The sequence below is a fragment of the Microtus oregoni genome, unplaced genomic scaffold (assembly GCF_018167655.1).
Source record: "Microtus oregoni isolate MIOR12 unplaced genomic scaffold, Mior012 000001F_ref0000356, whole genome shotgun sequence".
Classification (NCBI taxonomy): domain Eukaryota; kingdom Metazoa; phylum Chordata; class Mammalia; order Rodentia; family Cricetidae; genus Microtus; species Microtus oregoni.
In genome coordinates, this window is record NW_024543060.1 from 66,882,211 (window position 1) to 66,899,040 (window position 16,830).

General features: G+C 44.4%; 1 protein-coding gene across 2 annotated transcripts in view; it reads left to right on the plus strand.

The window, feature by feature from the left end:
• Positions 1 to 15,585, plus strand: part of LOC121459736 (RAB3A interacting protein) — a 45,072-nt gene extending 29,487 nt beyond the window's left edge. For both annotated transcript variants that reach the window (XM_041669725.1, XM_041669716.1), the window contains 7 exons: positions 2,812 to 2,889; positions 3,479 to 3,682; positions 6,893 to 7,021; positions 8,522 to 8,634; positions 11,778 to 11,877; positions 11,966 to 12,035; positions 14,722 to 15,585. In XM_041669725.1, coding sequence (XP_041525659.1) covers positions 2,812 to 2,889; positions 3,479 to 3,682; positions 6,893 to 7,021; positions 8,522 to 8,634; positions 11,778 to 11,877; positions 11,966 to 12,035; positions 14,722 to 14,804 — 777 coding nt within the window. In that variant the 3' untranslated portion in view covers positions 14,805 to 15,585. The remainder of the gene's footprint in view (positions 1 to 2,811; positions 2,890 to 3,478; positions 3,683 to 6,892; positions 7,022 to 8,521; positions 8,635 to 11,777; positions 11,878 to 11,965; positions 12,036 to 14,721) is intronic.
• The last annotated feature ends 1,245 nt before the right edge of the window (positions 15,586 to 16,830 follow it).

Below are 16,830 nucleotides of genomic sequence, written 5' to 3' on the forward strand. Positions count from 1 at the left end.
CCTTGGGCGAAGCTACAGGAATCCTGCAGAAGAGGGGTTCAAGGGTTCAAGGACATCACAGGAAAATCCACAGAATCAACTAACCTGGGTTCATAGGGGCTCACAGAGACTGAACTGACCATCAGGGAACTTTCATGGGACTGAACCAGGCCCTCTTTACCTATGTTACAGTTGTGTAGCTTGGTCTTCTTGTGGGACTCCTAACAGCAGGGGATGTCAATGACTGTGGCCTGCTTTTAGGACACTTTCCTCTTATGGAATTAAGGGATTGCCTTGTCCAGCCTTAATAGAAAAGGAGATGCCCAGTCTTGCTGCGACTTGGTATACTGTGGTTGGCTGGTATCCATGGGAGGCCTGCCTATATCTGAAGAGAAACAGAGGAGGAGGAGTGGAGTTGGGGGGAGGGATGAGCTACAAAAAGGAGGGAAGGAAACTTTTGATTGGGATGTAAAAACAAAACAAAAAGTAAATAAGCAAAAAGAAATAACCCCCCCCCCCCAAAAAAAAAAGAGGAGTTGGTAAAAACCATAAGAGCCAGAAGATCTGGAGAAGGGCTGTGAAAGCACTGTGTCCACAGCCCTGCCCAGCCTGCACTGCACCTGCGCAGCCTAGGCCTGTTATAGACTGGGAGGAGCTCACGGGACCATACCTCACCCTGGTGAGTTGTTGTCCTCGATTGGTTCTGAGGATGATGCGGTCATTGTCGTTTGTGTAATGCTTGTACACACCAGGGCCCCATGGATAGTTCAAAACATGGTCATATCGATGACGTCGGGTGCCAGAAGTGGGGTGCCAGAAGTGGGGTGCCAGAAGTGGGGTGCCAGAAGCCAGAGTGCAAGACACGACGTGAGAAAGGGACGTGTAAAAGGGAAGACCGATGGGTAGGAGGGAGAGAGGATGGGTGGGGTTAAAGTAGCCAGAACACATTGCACACATATATCAAATTCTCAGTGAATAAATTTCTGATAAAAGTTATGTATTTAAAAAATAATTTTTAACAGTTCTGAAATGGTCCTAAACATACTTCTGCCATTTTGCCCTAGAACTGGTGTTCTCAGCCTTATAAAATGTCCAACCTGACATCTCAGGTAGAGAAAGTTTGGGAGCTGTGGTGTCCATAGTGCTTACGTCATGTCAGCTCCAGAAAGACAGTAAAAGGAAGTAACCCAAACTCTTGGAAATCTGCATTCTGACATTTTGGTGGTTGGCAGACTCACGCCTTACGCGTTATCTTCTCAGATGTTTCTGCCGCATGCTGGTACCCTCTCTTTGGGGACATCAGTCACACCTCTGTATCTTTCATGGCATCCCTCTTGCGACTGGAAAGGCCACCTCATGTCTCACTTGGTGTTTTCTCGTGGCCTTAGTTCTAGTTGTTACTCTGAAGCTTTCAGAGATGATTTTAGAAGTGTCCGCTCTCCCAGTCCTCTGAGAAGCTGGATTCAGATCGTGTAGGGTCCACTAAGAGTCCATCGGCAGCCAGGTCGGCAGGTGCTCTGGCATTTCTGTCTTCTGCATTTAGAGTTCACTGCCTCTTATCTTCGGGGAGATCAGAGTATATAGGTTATTATTTCAGAAATGTCTGCCAGATAGTCTTCTTTTTCTTACCCCAGAAAATTTTAGCAAATCCGCAACAACTGTTGTTTTCCAAAGGAAAATGCCGAGCTCACCACATCCGACAGTTCTTACAGACTTTGCCAGATAAGCAGCGTGATGGTGCATGAAGTATCTCTGTGTTCATTCCATTTCATTATAAATCATTGCTAGTGAACATTTGATTATTTAATGTCATCTGAGGTTCATGTTCACAAGACAAGCTGCTGTCCACTGGTGCCTACCACAAGATCAAATGAGCAACTGTGAGGGAGATCTCCTCCCTGCCCCTTGGCAGCTCACAAGCATGGTGGAGTCATTGGACTTTGTGTTTATTAAATATCTCTTAATCTCCTTTGCATAAAGTTCTTAAATCCGAACTCCGAAATCCTATGTTGTCTGGATCCATTTTAATCTGTTACACAGATTGTTTTGCAAAAGCATAATCTTTAAAATATGGGATCATGTTATTCTCTTCCTTAAAACAAGACTTCATCTTTTACTTGGAGTAAAGTCCGGGATTCTTACCCCGATTTTGTCCCTTCAATGTCCCCTGAGCACATGCTCTTTAGGAGCGGGGCCTTTGTCTCTTCTCGCTCGTCACAGCCCAGAGCAGTGCCTCATAAAGAGAAGTCAGGAGTAAATATTTATGACTGATAGGCAGGTCGATACCCGCAGATTCTTGCAGTTTCATTCTGTCGCTTTAGAAAGTGAAGGCCACTGAAGAGAAGGCAGAGTCCCCTCTCCAGGTCTCGCTCTGCAGTCCGGTTTCCACCCGTATCGCTTTCTAAGTGTTTCATTGGAAACTGAAATTCCTCAGTTGTCACTCCTGTTGAGGTGTTGGCAGTTTGTATACTTTTCTGCGGCTAGCGAGCGATACGCATGTGTCGTGACTGAGAGTTACAGACCCTGGTCACACGCTCTTAGCTGGCTTTGCCTGCAGTCATTCTCTGTTTAGTGGTCGCAGTCCTGGCGCGGGAGTTTGTTGAGGTGGTCGGACCCACCTTGGCTGCCACCGTGGCCAGTAGGTGCTAAGTGGAGAGGGCCTGGTCCTCCTTTTCACGTCCTCTCTTTTCCCGTAGAGGACATGGAACGCTCAGATCCAGGGTAGACCTCGGCACGATGGCTGTGCTCCCGTCATAGGTGGCGGCTGAAATGTGCTTTGAGAATGAATGCTGAAACACTTGGTCTCCAACCTTTGAGTGTTGCCTTTTTCAGGAAGCTCACAAGATGGTGAGAGAAGCGAACGTCAAGCAGGCCACGGCAGAGAAGCAGCTGAAGGAAGCTCAAGGGAAAGTGAGTCTCACTGCTTAGTTCTGGACTGGGGGGCCGGTGGGGAGCCGGTCAGCACCGTTGCCAGGGCGCCTCAGCAGCCATCGGTGGCTGTTCTGACCGGAGAAACAGTGCTTATTCTACATTTAGAGACTGCAGAAACCATGAGTCAGATAACAGGTGCATTGACACTGGACGCCGGGGTGCATTTATATCTCAGCCCCCTTACTTAAAGCCATGTAAATCACATAAAAGGGTTCAGTAGGCACATTTTAAAGTTAAGCTTATTTTCTTAATTCTTTGGGAAAGAAGACCCCTATATAGATCTTATATTAGGAGTGAACTGTAAGCTAATCTATCTTAATGATTTTGAAAATTCACATTAATGTTACGTATTTTTGACTGTTTAATTTTCTTTTGGCATTGCTGGCATTTGAAGCCAAGCCATATGGAAACCCAAAATCCTTGGATTATTTTCCTTTAATTAGTCCACTGAAAATACAAATTTAACTTAACGTTCTGCCCTTGAAAGTGTTTTGACCAGATTGCTAATGCTGAGCCGCATCTGTTGTCGAGCATGTTGCTTGTGTGACCGTGCTGATTTCTTTTCAAGATCGATGTACTTCAAGCTGAAGTGGCCGCCTTGAAGACGCTCGTGCTGTCCAGCTCTCCCACGTCACCAACACAGGAGCCTCTGGCGGCTGGAAAGACGCCTTTTAAAAGGGGACACATGAGGAATAAAAGTGCGAGCGGTGCCATGAGTGGCGGCCACCAGGACCTCAGTGTGATACAGCCGCTGGTGAAGGACTGCAAAGAGGTAACTCGCCAAGGGCTGTCCTCTGATCATGGTTAATGTCCGTCATGGAGGTGTCCGTCGTGATTTTTTTTTCCACCATATTTTTTTTTAGTACAAAATATGCAATATTAAGATGGGGGAGGCTTTATCTAGAGCTGGTTGTTTTCAGGGATCCTTCCCTCCTGTTCTCTGCTGGCTGGCCTCAGAGTCCCACTGCAGATCTGGTAAGTTTCTGCCTTTCCCATGTTCATTCAGGGAGCAAACTGGGATGTATTGTACAAGAGAAAGCGGGTGGCTTTCACGTCCATTAGAGCGGTGTTAAAGTAGGAAATGAGATGATTCTCTTGAAGATTACTGTTTGCTCTTTTTATTCAAAATCAGAAGAAGAGTTTTGCGTGACTAAGAAAGTTCTAGATTTGATGCAAATAATTAAATAAATAGTTAAATAAGAACACAAGAGAACCCAGAAGTAATAGAAGCCTTACATTTTAAAAACAAAGATAACTTGGATACCTTTTATTTTGAAATGTGTAGAGTTAAAGTTATGTAATTATTAAACATTGTTTTGTTATCATCTGTGGTCAAATCTGTCTCTAAGAGGATTGGTCAAGAATTCTGGGAATATTCCTCGTTTTCTTCAAAGCTGTAGTCATTGTTGAGTTTAGTTCCTGCTGAAGAAGCTGTTGGTGTTTATCCAGTTAGTTTGTGTATAGAAGCCGAGTGACTAAATTGAATTACTGAGGTTAACTGTTGTAACTGAGTTACCTTTGTTCAGTTATTAATAAAAATATGGTAACTCGAAAAGTTTAGTGCTTGTCCATCTTTGAATATAGCAAAATCTGAAATTCGTATTTGTTTCTGTTAAATTTCTAACACACTTCTTTAGTGGTTACTTTAGTTCTGATTTCTTTGACTTTAAATAAGTGTGCTTTTAAAACAGCTTTTCTTGTTGTTCTCACCCAGTAAGTGTGAGGGATTTTCTCCTGCCTCTTACAGTAAACCTTTGTAGATGACTTCTCACCACTTTGTAAACTTCTCTAGTTTTGAAATTCATATGAATAGGTCACCTGCACCCACTTCTGATTTGTGGTCACACTTTATATCCTGGTGCTTTGTGAAAACATCAGCAAGTTTTAAACACACACAATTTTACTGAAGCACGCCCTAGGACAATGCTTTTCAACCTGTGGGTCATGATCCCTCTGGGGTTGAACGACCCTTTCACTGGGATTGCCGAAGACCATCAGAAAACACAGATGCTTACATTATGATTCCTAACAGTAGCAAAATTACAGTTAGAAGTAGCAGTGAGAGTAATTGTATGGCCGGGGTCACCGCACCGTGCGGAACTGTGTTAAAAGGCCCAGCATTGGGAAGGCTGAGAGCACTGCCCTAGGACAGTTTGTAGCAATCTGAAGTGAGGTGGAATGTGTCCACGCTTCTGCAGAAAACACGGAAGGGCTCTCAGTCGCAGCGATGTTTTGAAAGCTTTCGACACACGTGTGTGCAGACGTGCACAGTGCAGGGCTTTGGGTTCTAAATAGTCCAACTGAATTTGGGCTTAATTGTGTATCTTAGTCAGGGTTACTATCGCAGTGATGAGACACCTTGACCAAAAGCAAGCTGGGGAGGAAAGGGCTTCTTCTGCTTCCGCTTCCATGTCATGTTTCATTGTCTAAAGGAGCCAGGATCCTGTCCAGGGGCTGATGCAGAAGTCATGGCGGGAGGAGTGCTGTTCACTGGCTTGCTCAGCCTGCTTTCTTGTTAAACCGATGGTACCACCCACTGTGGGCTGGGCCCTCCCCCATCAATCATTAATTAGGAAAAAGCCCCTTGGCCTTGCTTGCCCACAGCTCTGTCTTGTGGACCATTTTCTCAGTTGTGGTTTCCTCCTTTTAAGTGACTTCAGCTGTCTCAAGTTGACATCAAAATCAGCTGGCACACTGTGTGACTTTGGGGGAGCCATTTTATCTCAAGTCCTAGCCTTATCTATAAACCGGGCGTCTTCATGTCCGCCTTGCACCACTCAGGATTAAGTGTTTAGAAAGTGCTTACGGAAGCATGGTTCCCGAAAGAGTCAGCTTCTAGGAAGTGACTCTATTGCCTTTAACTCTTTCATTTGATAATTATTCACTCTCCTGCTTCGGGGCTTATTTCCATCTTCTCGATTAACTTCACAAGTGAATTTGAAAATCTTAAATATTTGTCTCTTAATATACATTACCCTCTTGCCTGTAGCTTTGGCTTAAGACATTTATGGATTAGAATGAGATGGCCATGGTTGACCTTTAGAGTCTGAAGGAGAGAGCATGGTGCCCTCAGCCTTGCATTTCTTTAATGTGCGCTGCACCTCTAGCTGTTATCCCAGGCCAACGACAGCCGACAGCACGTGCTCACCTGGTGTTCAGCACTTGCGAGCATGGCCAGGAGCTCTGCAAGGCCCAGGGCGGGGCTTGTGCAGGAGCTGCTCGGTGTCAGCAGGTGGCCTGGAGTGGCCTCGGTAGGAGATCCATCCAAGGGTCTGTAGAGAGAGGTCTTAGACTGAGTACAGGGAGCCAGGAGAGGAGGGCCAAGAGGAGGCGTGGCTTGTTTCTGCTAATCCAGGGTGATGCGGTGGTCAGTGGAGGGCCCTGTGCCTGCTGCTGCTCTTTGCCCCGTTGCTGTAACGCAGGTATTTTAGGACTGTCTTTAATAAAGAGCAGTTCTCTCCGTGTTCAGCCCACACTAGATTTCACAGGCCACACTCAGTTTAAATAAACTAATAAATAATTAGATTGGCTCCAGATTGATAATGTTCAGAAAACACTGGTCAGCAGCGCCTTTTATATTCAGGACAGTCTGTGTCTTCAGAGAGCCCCAGTGTGGCTGGGCGTAGTGGTAGGGCTGAGGCATGAGTCTAGTCAGGGCCAGTCTGCTGACATCGTGATTCCCAAGACCTGGGTATATATAGTGAGCCCCTGGCTCAGATGGGGAGAGAGAGTAGCCGCAGTATTGGAGACCCACGAGGTGAGGAAGACGGCAACGTCTGTGAGCTCCATAGGGGATGGATCGTACCCAAAAGCTCAGCCAATCATTTTATAAAGAAAAATGCTATCATATATTACAGGACAGTTGAATTTTTATTATTTTAAATGAAGAACATTTCCTTTTAATGATATTTGCATTAGGGCTTGCTTTATCAAGTAGTTTTTATTTGTTCTTTAAGTGGCTTTTGTTTGCTCTGATTGTCAGGCTGATCTCTCTCTGTATAATGAGTTCAGATCTTGGAAGGATGAGCCCACGATGGACAGAACATGTCCTTTCTTAGACAAGATCTACCAGGAAGATATCTTCCCGTGCTTAACGTTCGCAAAAAGTGAGGTAATTTGTTTTTCTTTTTTTTTTTTTTTTTTTTTTTTTTTTTGGTTTTTCGAGACAGGGTTTCTCTGTGGTTTTGGAGCCTGTCCTGGAACTAGCTCTTGTAGACCAGGCTGGTCTCGAACTCACAGAGATCCGCCTGCCTTTGCCTCCCGAGTGCTGGGATTAAAGGCGTGCGCCACCACGGCCCGGCGTTGTTTTTTTGTTTTTCATTTTAATAGAAATGCATTCAGATCTTTTGTGCTTCTGCTCTCATGTTCCATATTTTAATGTCTTACATGTGATTGCTGTAAAAATGTCATGTTTAACATTTCCTCCATTTCATATCAGGACCCACGATTCCTGCCGTTCTGAACATATTTCTTCTCTCGAGACGAGGCTCAGAAGCACTGAGATGTGTACTGTGTTAGTGTGGCGGGCAGATGTGTACGGAAAGAGGGCTAGCTGCTTGCTTCATACACACCCAGGTCCAGTTTTCAGTTTAAGCCAAGTTCTGTACTTGCTCTGGGACAGGCAGTTACGGGCTCATCATCACACGGTAAACACGTGTGAGGATCTAGGGTGTGGTTTTGAGTTAAGTGCTGGGCTGGTCTCTGCAGGGCTGTGAACTTGATCTCCACCTTGGCCAACATAACCTAAACCAGAGCACCAAGTGTGTCTATAAATAAACAGAAGTACGGTGCTAACGTGGCCTTTGTCATAGAATTAAGAGGAAGAATAAAGTAGGCAGATAAAAATCATTTCAGAGGATCAGGAATTGTATAAATCGTATTCAACTGAGAAGTCATAACTTCAGTTTGATCTTATATGTGAGAAGTTTGTCTTCAGATAAATGGCCTGTCCACTGATGTTTAAGGAATTCAGTCCTGAGAGTCTTAGGGAAGCCTTTTGAGGATCGAGCTGTAGCGAGCGTCCTTGTAAGGAGAACTGCAGATGAGCCCCGCACTGACCGGCGTGTAGGCTGTGCGTTGTCGGCCATTCTCGGTGCTGCTAACCTCCCCAGAGGAACTCAGGCCTCACTGCCCGTTTATCAGAGGAGACTTATACTTGATTTGGGGGGGAAATGTCAATTTTTTTAAGCAGATTTTTATGCCTATAAATACATAAGATGAAAAAATACATAGCTAAAATTAGTACATATTGCTAATGCTAATATAAATGACTGGAATTTATTGTATAAATTTATCAGGATGTGGCATTAGGATACTAATTTTGAGGTGGCTTTTGTAGTAGATGTGTAATATTGGGTAAGGAATGGAATTAATACCTTTAATCCTCTTCCAGTTAATACCAAAAATTCTTCCACTGTAACTTAGTTACCTATCATAACTGCTTGATTTATGAAAGTAATAAAGTCAGGATTGTGATTTGAGCTTTTTGTCCCTTCTCTTTGTAGTGTCTAAGGCCAAGTCTGTGAAACTGAAAGAAGACTAGCTTATAAAATTATTATCTTATTTTGAATCTTACCATCGTTTAATTCTTTTTGTTGCTTTTTGTTTTCAGTTGGCTTCGGCTGTTCTGGAGGCCGTGGAGAACAACACTCTAAGCATTGAGCCAGTGGGGCTTCAGCCCATTCGATTCGTGAAAGCCTCAGCTGTAGAATGTGGAGGACCAAAGTAGGTTTTTCCATCCATGCCTTGTGGGAGCGAGTGAGTTCTCGAAAGTTTTTGCATTGTGGTATTTATTGTGTTCATTCATTTGTGTGTTGTAAGTGTGATTACGTTTCTCCTCCTCAGTTTCTTCTTAGCGCCTGTGGCCCAGGGACAAATCCCCAGAGGGTACTGGTACTTTTCTTATTTTCCTCCAGACGAAGTTGTGGTCCTGTTTAGTGGAGAAAGGTGTGTGGTTCACTAAGAGAATGAGGGCGCATTCTTAGATTTCAGTGTGGCTATGGAGAATGAGAAGTTACCCAAGGAAAGGCCCTAGTACAGACTTAAGGTGGGAGCTGGGTGTGTGCTAAGGCCCCTTCATGATGGAGCACAAGCAGGGATGCAGGGAGACTAGGGATTAGAGACAGTTGTCTAACGAATTGTAGACCAAATTTTTGTTTTGCCAGAGAGAGCGAGGGAGAAAGAGAGGAGAGAATGAATGAGTTAGCTGTGTACAGTTGGTATGTGTGTAAAATGCTTCAATTTGAGGATTGCCATCAAAGCTGATTTGGAAAGGTACTGACTTAGAACTGTTCCTATGAGGACTGAAAGCGGCACCAGGAGCTGGAGAGATGGCTCAGTGGTAAGCGCTCCCTGATGCTCTTGAGAGAACTCCCACTCAATCCGAGCTCCCACATCAGGCAGCTCACAGAGACCTGTAACTCAGATCTGCTACCTCTGACCTTCATGGACTCTAGCACTTACGTGAACGTACCCACACACAGACCTACACACATAAACATGATTATAAAAAAACAACAAAAATAATTTGTTCCTACCTTCCATATTATTTCTATAAAAGATTCCGAAATTGACAAATAGTTCTGTTTTGCACATATGACAGGTATTTGGAAATTATAAATTTTCAAAGGAAGAACCACTGTACTTCATAGCAGGGCAGCCTTTCCTATCCAGTCCTCTGAGAGGGCCTCTGAAGAGGGTTTTGCCCAAAACTCAAATGTAATTGTGCTTTAACTTCGGTTCTAGGACTGGGTTGCTGTGGGAGACTGGAAGCCCCAGGAGCCCACAGAGTAAAGTCCTTGACTCATCAGGGCTGTCGTGAGCCTGTTGAGAAGCTGTAACGGGCTTCTGTTGGCGCACACACATTCTCAGGTGGTTGCTTGGCTAGTGTAGCTGGTCATGTGCATGTTCAAGTCACACATCTCCTCAGAGTGGTAGTCTGTGTTAAATCCTGCTGTGACACCCTATAGCACAGTGGCCTCTAACTTTAGGGGAATTTATAGTATTAAATTCTATAGACCCCAAAGTGTTTTCCTTTTGGCCCTGCAGCCTCTCAAATGGAAAGTCAGCTGGAGTGGCAGCAGTGCCCGTCCTTTGGAGGTCTGCTCATACCTTATTTTAAATACAGTATGTGGCAGTTTTTTATTATAGAACTTGCCTGTGCTTGCAGTGTGTCTTACTTACTATACATATGAAAGTATACTCCGAGTGATGACAGATGGCGATGTGGACTTCCCAGGTTCTAGTAAACGAGTTAGGTAGGCTGGATTTAGGGAGGAATTTACCTCCAGTGCTCATGTGGCCCGGCAAGCGGAATGTGGACTCGAGACGAGCGCTGTGGGAAGCACGGGAGCAGTGGCGTGTTCTACTGCAGCTTCAGAGAGAAGGGCAGGTCGGCATCGAGTCCGGAATCCAAGTGTGCTGACTGACTGTATTAGCGTTTAGAAACGGCCAGCTGTTTTTAAAGGCACGTGGAGAAAAGCTTCTATTGGGGCAAAGATGCACATCCATACTGCGCACACACAGAAAGACCCTCCACAGAGCAGAACGACACTCAGCGAGCCAGAGCTTGGGCCTTTCTTTGAAGGGGATATTTTTACTTTATTATTCTAAAATTTAATACCTGAGACCACTTTAGCAAACTCCTTTTAAAATGAGACAAGATGTTAAAAGAAAAAAATATATTTCCAGAAGAATAGGTGTAACTTTTTTTTTTAATTCAAGGGTACTTTTCCTTCTGAATAAGTTATACGTTTTGCAACTTACAAGAACTTCCAGTAATTGAACCTTAAATTTACTGACCTCTGATCCATCCCAAGCTAATTGTTAGTACTTTAAAATATTGCCAGAGACCATTAAAGCAATTTGTAGGTGTGTGTGTGTGTGTACGCAAGCACACACATGCACAAACAGTAAGGCAAAATTTCTTTGAAAAAAATTAAAAGATTTGCAGGGCCACCTCTAAAATCATATTGTTCCAAATAATATATTTTACATTTGGTTTCTCACTGTCGAGGAACACTGTGTTATGTTTCTTTTAGGTATAACCAAAATCTAATGTAGTTCATATAGTTGTTTTTCTTTGTCGTGTGATTTACAGTGTCATGTCAGGTACGATTGGCCACTTAGTTTCACTGAGTTATGCTAATTTTGTGTAACCAGAGACTGGTAGTTGTGTCTTCCCAAGATCCCAGCTGACAGTTGCCAGCGGGGCTGCTGCAGCCAGCCTGATGTTTCCCTCACAGAGCCTATTTCGCAGGCAGTCAGTGGCTACTTGGGGCCAGGCTCTAAAGAGGCGTACCCTCAAAGAATGTATAGCCTAGGCCAGCCATGGCCGCAGGGAGAAAGAGTGGTATGAGACGGGCCTCGCTCACAGGTGTTGAGGTTTGTGCATGAAGGGCAGCTTATTTCTTTATGCTTCTTTACTAAATGCAACAAAACCTACCAATCAAACACACTCCGCTTGGCAGCTGTCACCCTGCAAACCATTAGCGATGGTTTTTAAGACTTGGATAATGTTGATTAGATTCAGCTAGGAAGCTGAAGTTACGTTTGCAAGTGGAGTGCTGGCCTGCAGCTGCTGATGCATTTGTAGATTTGCCGTCAGCTGGGACGTATGGACAATACCCCAGGTCTCTTTGTAGAAGCATGGTCAGTGTTACGGTCGTAAGTTTATACCGTAATGTAAGTCCCACAGGGCAGGGACTTTGTCTTTTCGTCACGGTAGTCCGGCACCCAGAACAGGCCTGACACATGTTAGGTTCTCAGATATTCTCTGTTGTAATGAAGAGACAGCTTGTTAAAATGGGGAGGGGGGATGGGCAAATGCTTTTAATTATAAAACAAAACTGAACTTTGTTATTTTGCAGAAAATGTGCTCTCACTGGCCAGAGTAAGTCCTGTAAGCACAGAATTAAACTAGGGGACTCAAGCAACTATTACTATATTTCTCCTTTTTGCAGATACAGGGTAAGTGGCTTGACCTTGACGTTTAATAATAATACTGTTTGCTGTGCCGGAAACTGACTACTGATGACCTCTCTCCCTCTTGGCCTAGATCACTTCTGTGTGTAACTTTTTTACATACATTCGATACATCCAGCAGGGCCTTGTGAAACAGCAGGACGGTGAGTGTTCTTGGTTCACTGTAAACATCTGCAGCGCAGTTTAGCCGGTCAGGACAGGAATGGGAGAAGGAAGCCGCTGCTCCCCAGTCCACTGAATTTCCCTTATGGTCCTAGTTAAAATGGTTGGATACTTTAGAAGAGAATATGTCTTCTAAAAGTGAAGTTTTTAGTTCCCTCTTTTAACTCTCGAGTTTTGAGCAGAGCCAGTTTTACCTCACTAGGGATACATGACAAAGCAAAGTGTGAGTGGGAACGGTATCTGGAGTTTACTGAATTTATCCCTGGAGAGATGAAATGACAGCTACTTGGAAGCTGAGACAGGAGGATAGCAAATCGAAGGCAAGCGAGAACTATAGGATGAGTTCAAGGCCAGTGTAAGCAAGTTAATGGTATCCTGTCTCAGAAAACTAAACTATTTTAAAAATATTGGAATGGGTATAGCTCCGTGGTAGGGTGCTTTATTAGAACGAGGTCCTAAGTTTGGTTGCTGGTACTTGGAGGGGTGTGTGTGTGTGTGTGTGTGTGTGTGTGTGTGAAAATGAGCAAGCTCTAGAAGTGGTCAGATTTATTTTTATTGATGGAAAGCGTAAGAGGCCAACCGTGAGTTTCCTGTGTGTTCTACTTCCGTGTGTGATGATTCTGAGCAGAGAGAAGATGCCCATCCTGAAGCAGCAGAAACAGATCCGTGAGCTGTTGTGATTGTGTGAACACTTCAGCGTAGCCTCCAGAGCGGCTAGTGGACTATAGAACTCAGTGTTCCCTTAACTACCCAGCGTAAGGGCTGGTGCATCACGACAACTTCCGAGCACACTTGCTGAGTGCACGTGACTGTTGCAGGACGAAAGGAGCATGCGCTAGGTCAGGAAGAAACCCATCTTTTTATATTTGACATTGTAGAAAATGTTTCCACGTAAATTTTCATAGATGTTGAAAATGTTTCTGTACTGCAAAAGACTAGTAGAAGCTGATTCTTTTCAGTCACATACCCTAGTGAAAAGTTTACGGGAAATTAGGTGGGCAAAGACTTAGTTCAGCCATTATGACTCTGGTATACGGAACTGTGCCTTATTTATTTAGAATTACATGTAATTTTAATGTATAAAGGAGGCATGGGATCAGTCTCTAACGTTCGAGCTAAAGACTATGAAACAGAATTAGTCTGTGTGTAATGATTTTTGTAATTTTAATAAAAACACCTTTTGAATACCTGTTGATGGATAATATGATGCAAATTTTCTCCTTGTTACAAGTAAAAGATTTGGGGAAAGTCTGAAAATAATTCACTTGTTGAAAATAGGAGGAAGTGTCTTGAGTAAGAGTGACAGATGTGACAGCCCACTAGTCTCTGTCAGTGCTCCAGCACACGTTATACACCATGTGCACCCTGTATACAAACCTATTCATTATCTAAGCCTTATATTTTTTTTTTAAAAAAAAGGGTTAGGGTCAGTTAAATCCAAGGCAGAGTTTCTCAGCCTTTGTACCTTAATCCCCAAACACAAAAGCCTCAAAATAAGCATTATTACATTGAGCATGGGTGCAGAGCCACAAGTCGGAGCCACCCGACCTCCTAGTCAGAATGCAGGTACAATAAAAATACTACTTTGCTGTGTGTAAGATCCACGTGAAACCTTTTCCTTTCTTGTTTATTTTGCTTTGCTTTGTTTTGTATTGAGAGTCTCACTGTAGTTCTGGCTCTGCTGGAACTCTTTGGGAGCTTCCTCTGTTGATCAGGCTGGCCTCCAACTCACTACTCTGCTGTCTCTGCCCCCCGCTCTCTGGGATTCCAGGCCTCCACCACCACAGCAGGCTCCCTGTGAAGCCTTTTAACTTTGGGTCTGACCTTGGGCTCTTTCCCTATGGTTCTCTCATTGTGTCTGTTGTGTAAATGGTTTTGTTTTTTTAAATGTGAACCCTTTCTTCTCACAAGCATCTCAGATAAAGGATACTTGTATTGACATTTTGAGCGTGGGTAATTGTGTGTGTGTGTGTGTGTGTCTATTGGGTGTGTTATGGATATTTTACAGAATCTCTGGCTTCTCATTAGATGGCAGTAGAACCTCCAAATTCAACAGTGAACAAGGTATTCAGACATTGCCAGATGTGCTTCGGGGGCCAGATCCCCTGATGAACACTGACCACAGTGTGTGTCCATCACAGATCCCCCTGATGAACACTGACCGCTGTGTGTGTTGATCACAGACCTTACATGGCTTTGGAAGCACACAGCCCTTTTTTCCCCACTTGCCTGGAGTTTAAAAAGGAAGTTTGGACAATGGAAGTGTGCAGCTGAACCCCAACATTTGCTTTTATTTCTAATCTGAGCCATCCAGAAGCTTCCCTTTATCTCTTCAGGGAACATTGCTGAATTTTCTGTGTTCTGGGAACCATCCAAGGAAGAGCGCACCAGGGTGGAAGACTCGCTGGTTGTATAATAACCTATGATAATTAGCCTTAGTGTACTCAAGGAGGGGATGGGATTAGCCTTGACGCTAGACACTGAAATGCCGGCTTTTATTACGTTCCTCAAGACAAAACTAATACTGTTCTTAATGACTGGTGAAGCTGGGGTGTCCACAGGAACACGGAGAGGTTTGTGAGAAGCATTTCAGCTGCTCCTGCGTTGTCCTTGAAGCTTGAGCAGTGACTCACATTCTGATTACATGTCTCTTCTCCGTCTGTGCAGTTGATCAGATGTTTTGGGAAGTGATGCAGCTGAGAAAGGAGATGTCGTTGGCGAAGCTGGGATATTTCAAAGAGGAACTTTGACACCCTGCGTGGGGCCGTGCGTGCGCCTCCCTGGACAACTGAAGAATGGCTGAACGTTTTTATGGCTAATATTTATTCCCGAGGAGAAGGCCCAAGACTCCTGGTCTCTTGCAGATTACACTAGGAAGTGCTGTGATTTCTTTTAAAGAGACTGGGCTGTTCTCGCTTGTCCTTTAATGGACCACACTACGAGGAGTTGCAGTGTGCTGGTGATGGCCATTCAGCACTGCAGAGCAAACCACCAAATAAATACCAGACCGAGTGTGTGTCTCTTCCTTAGCTCTGACTTGGCTTGGAGAGTTGCAGAAGGCAGTGGTATTTCACATTGCACTCCTCTGGGGAGCAAGGACGGAGCTGTGTGCACAGGGCTTACTGTGTGTCTATATGTGTGTTGACATTCAAACACAAGGGTTTATTTACAGAAAGGTTTTTTGTTTTCCACCTGTGAGGTTTTTCTTTTATTAATTAATTAGGTTTTTTTTTCCCAGCCTGTTGAGTTTTCCCTTCCTCCTCTCCCTGTTCCTCCCCCCCCCCTCCCGCTCCATCCACTCCTTCTCATTTGCAGAAAGATTACTGTTACTCAGCTCGCAGTGACCCAGTGAATCCCTTTATTGTCATGGTATGTCAAGTAGAAAATGAAGGGCGGGGCTCTTCCTCTGGAGGAGCATCTGAGCATCCTGATGTAGGGGTTCACATTATGCAGTGAGCGCTATCATGGAATTGAAGGAATATTAAATAAATAAACGGTATCATGCTCTAAAAAGAATGATATCTGCCAGTTCTGAGCATCATCTGATCTCTAAGTTTTAACCAAAGCGGACACGAAGACACTACTAACCATTTCTACCAGTAAGAGAGGTTCCTGGTGGAGACAGTGTCGGGATGCAAAGGAAAGACGATCCCACGGCATTGTCTCCAGTGAGAGCACAACCAGTCCTGGCTTTGAGATGTTTCTTACTTCTATATGCACAGCTCCAAAACAAAAAGACCTCTTTGCTTTATTGACTGTATGTGTGGGAATGTTTGTGTGTGTGCGTGTGTGTGTGTGCGCGCACTTGTGTGTGTATGTGTACGTATGTGTGTGCGTGCGCATCACACTCGTGCCTGGTGCACAGAGAGGTGAGACCTGGAACTGGAGTTGCAGACAGTTGTGAGCTGCCAGGTGCACGCTGGGAACTGAACTAAGGTTCTCCGCAAGAGTCTCGAGCCATCTCTCCAGCCTGTCCTTCCTGCTTTAAAAATGAGGAAATTTTCCCTGTGAGTAAACCTCCACATATTAAGAAGTTTTTTTACAATTTATGTATTTATGCGGAAGCGTGTCTGTGCCTGTGGAGGTCACATGACAGCGTTTGGAGATCTGTTCTCACCTATGTGGTTTCTGGTGATCAGACAAACTCAGGACATCAAGCTTGGTGGCAACATCAACCTGGTGGGCCGTCTCTCTGGTGCAGATCTCCACCCCCTAATCACTGTATGTTCATTGTAATTAAACAGTCTGTTTCTAGAGATTGGGTTGCTTTCAGTTCTTTACCCATTATGTCGTTGTGGTGAGTCACTTTGTGTATGTACACTTCCATGGCCACGGTGGGGTTTCCTGTATGTTCATGCCTAGTGTTTAAGAATGTTTGTTCTCATGGCCAGATAGATTACCCATGAGAAATCTGAACCAGTCACAGAGCCCACCCGCAGAATCAAATCGAATGTGCTCGTTCAAGGATTCAGAAGATTTTCCACAAAGAACACTTTTGGAGACAGTTGTTAAATAAGAAAAACAAGTTCAGGAGATGCTAACTTTGAAAGGAGAGTGGAACCTTGCGTGTGGCTTGCTGGTAGAGAACCTCCCTGCCATGCACAAAGCCCTGGCTTTGGTCCCTCGCACCACAAAACATCCAAACAAACCAGATACTTGGGGAAAGTTCGTTGATGTCATAAATGAGGGAACCCACAGGGTGATAGGAGCAGCAGGTCTGACTATCCTGAATTGACGCTTTCCAGCTTCAGTAGCGACAGTGGGCATAGACCAGGA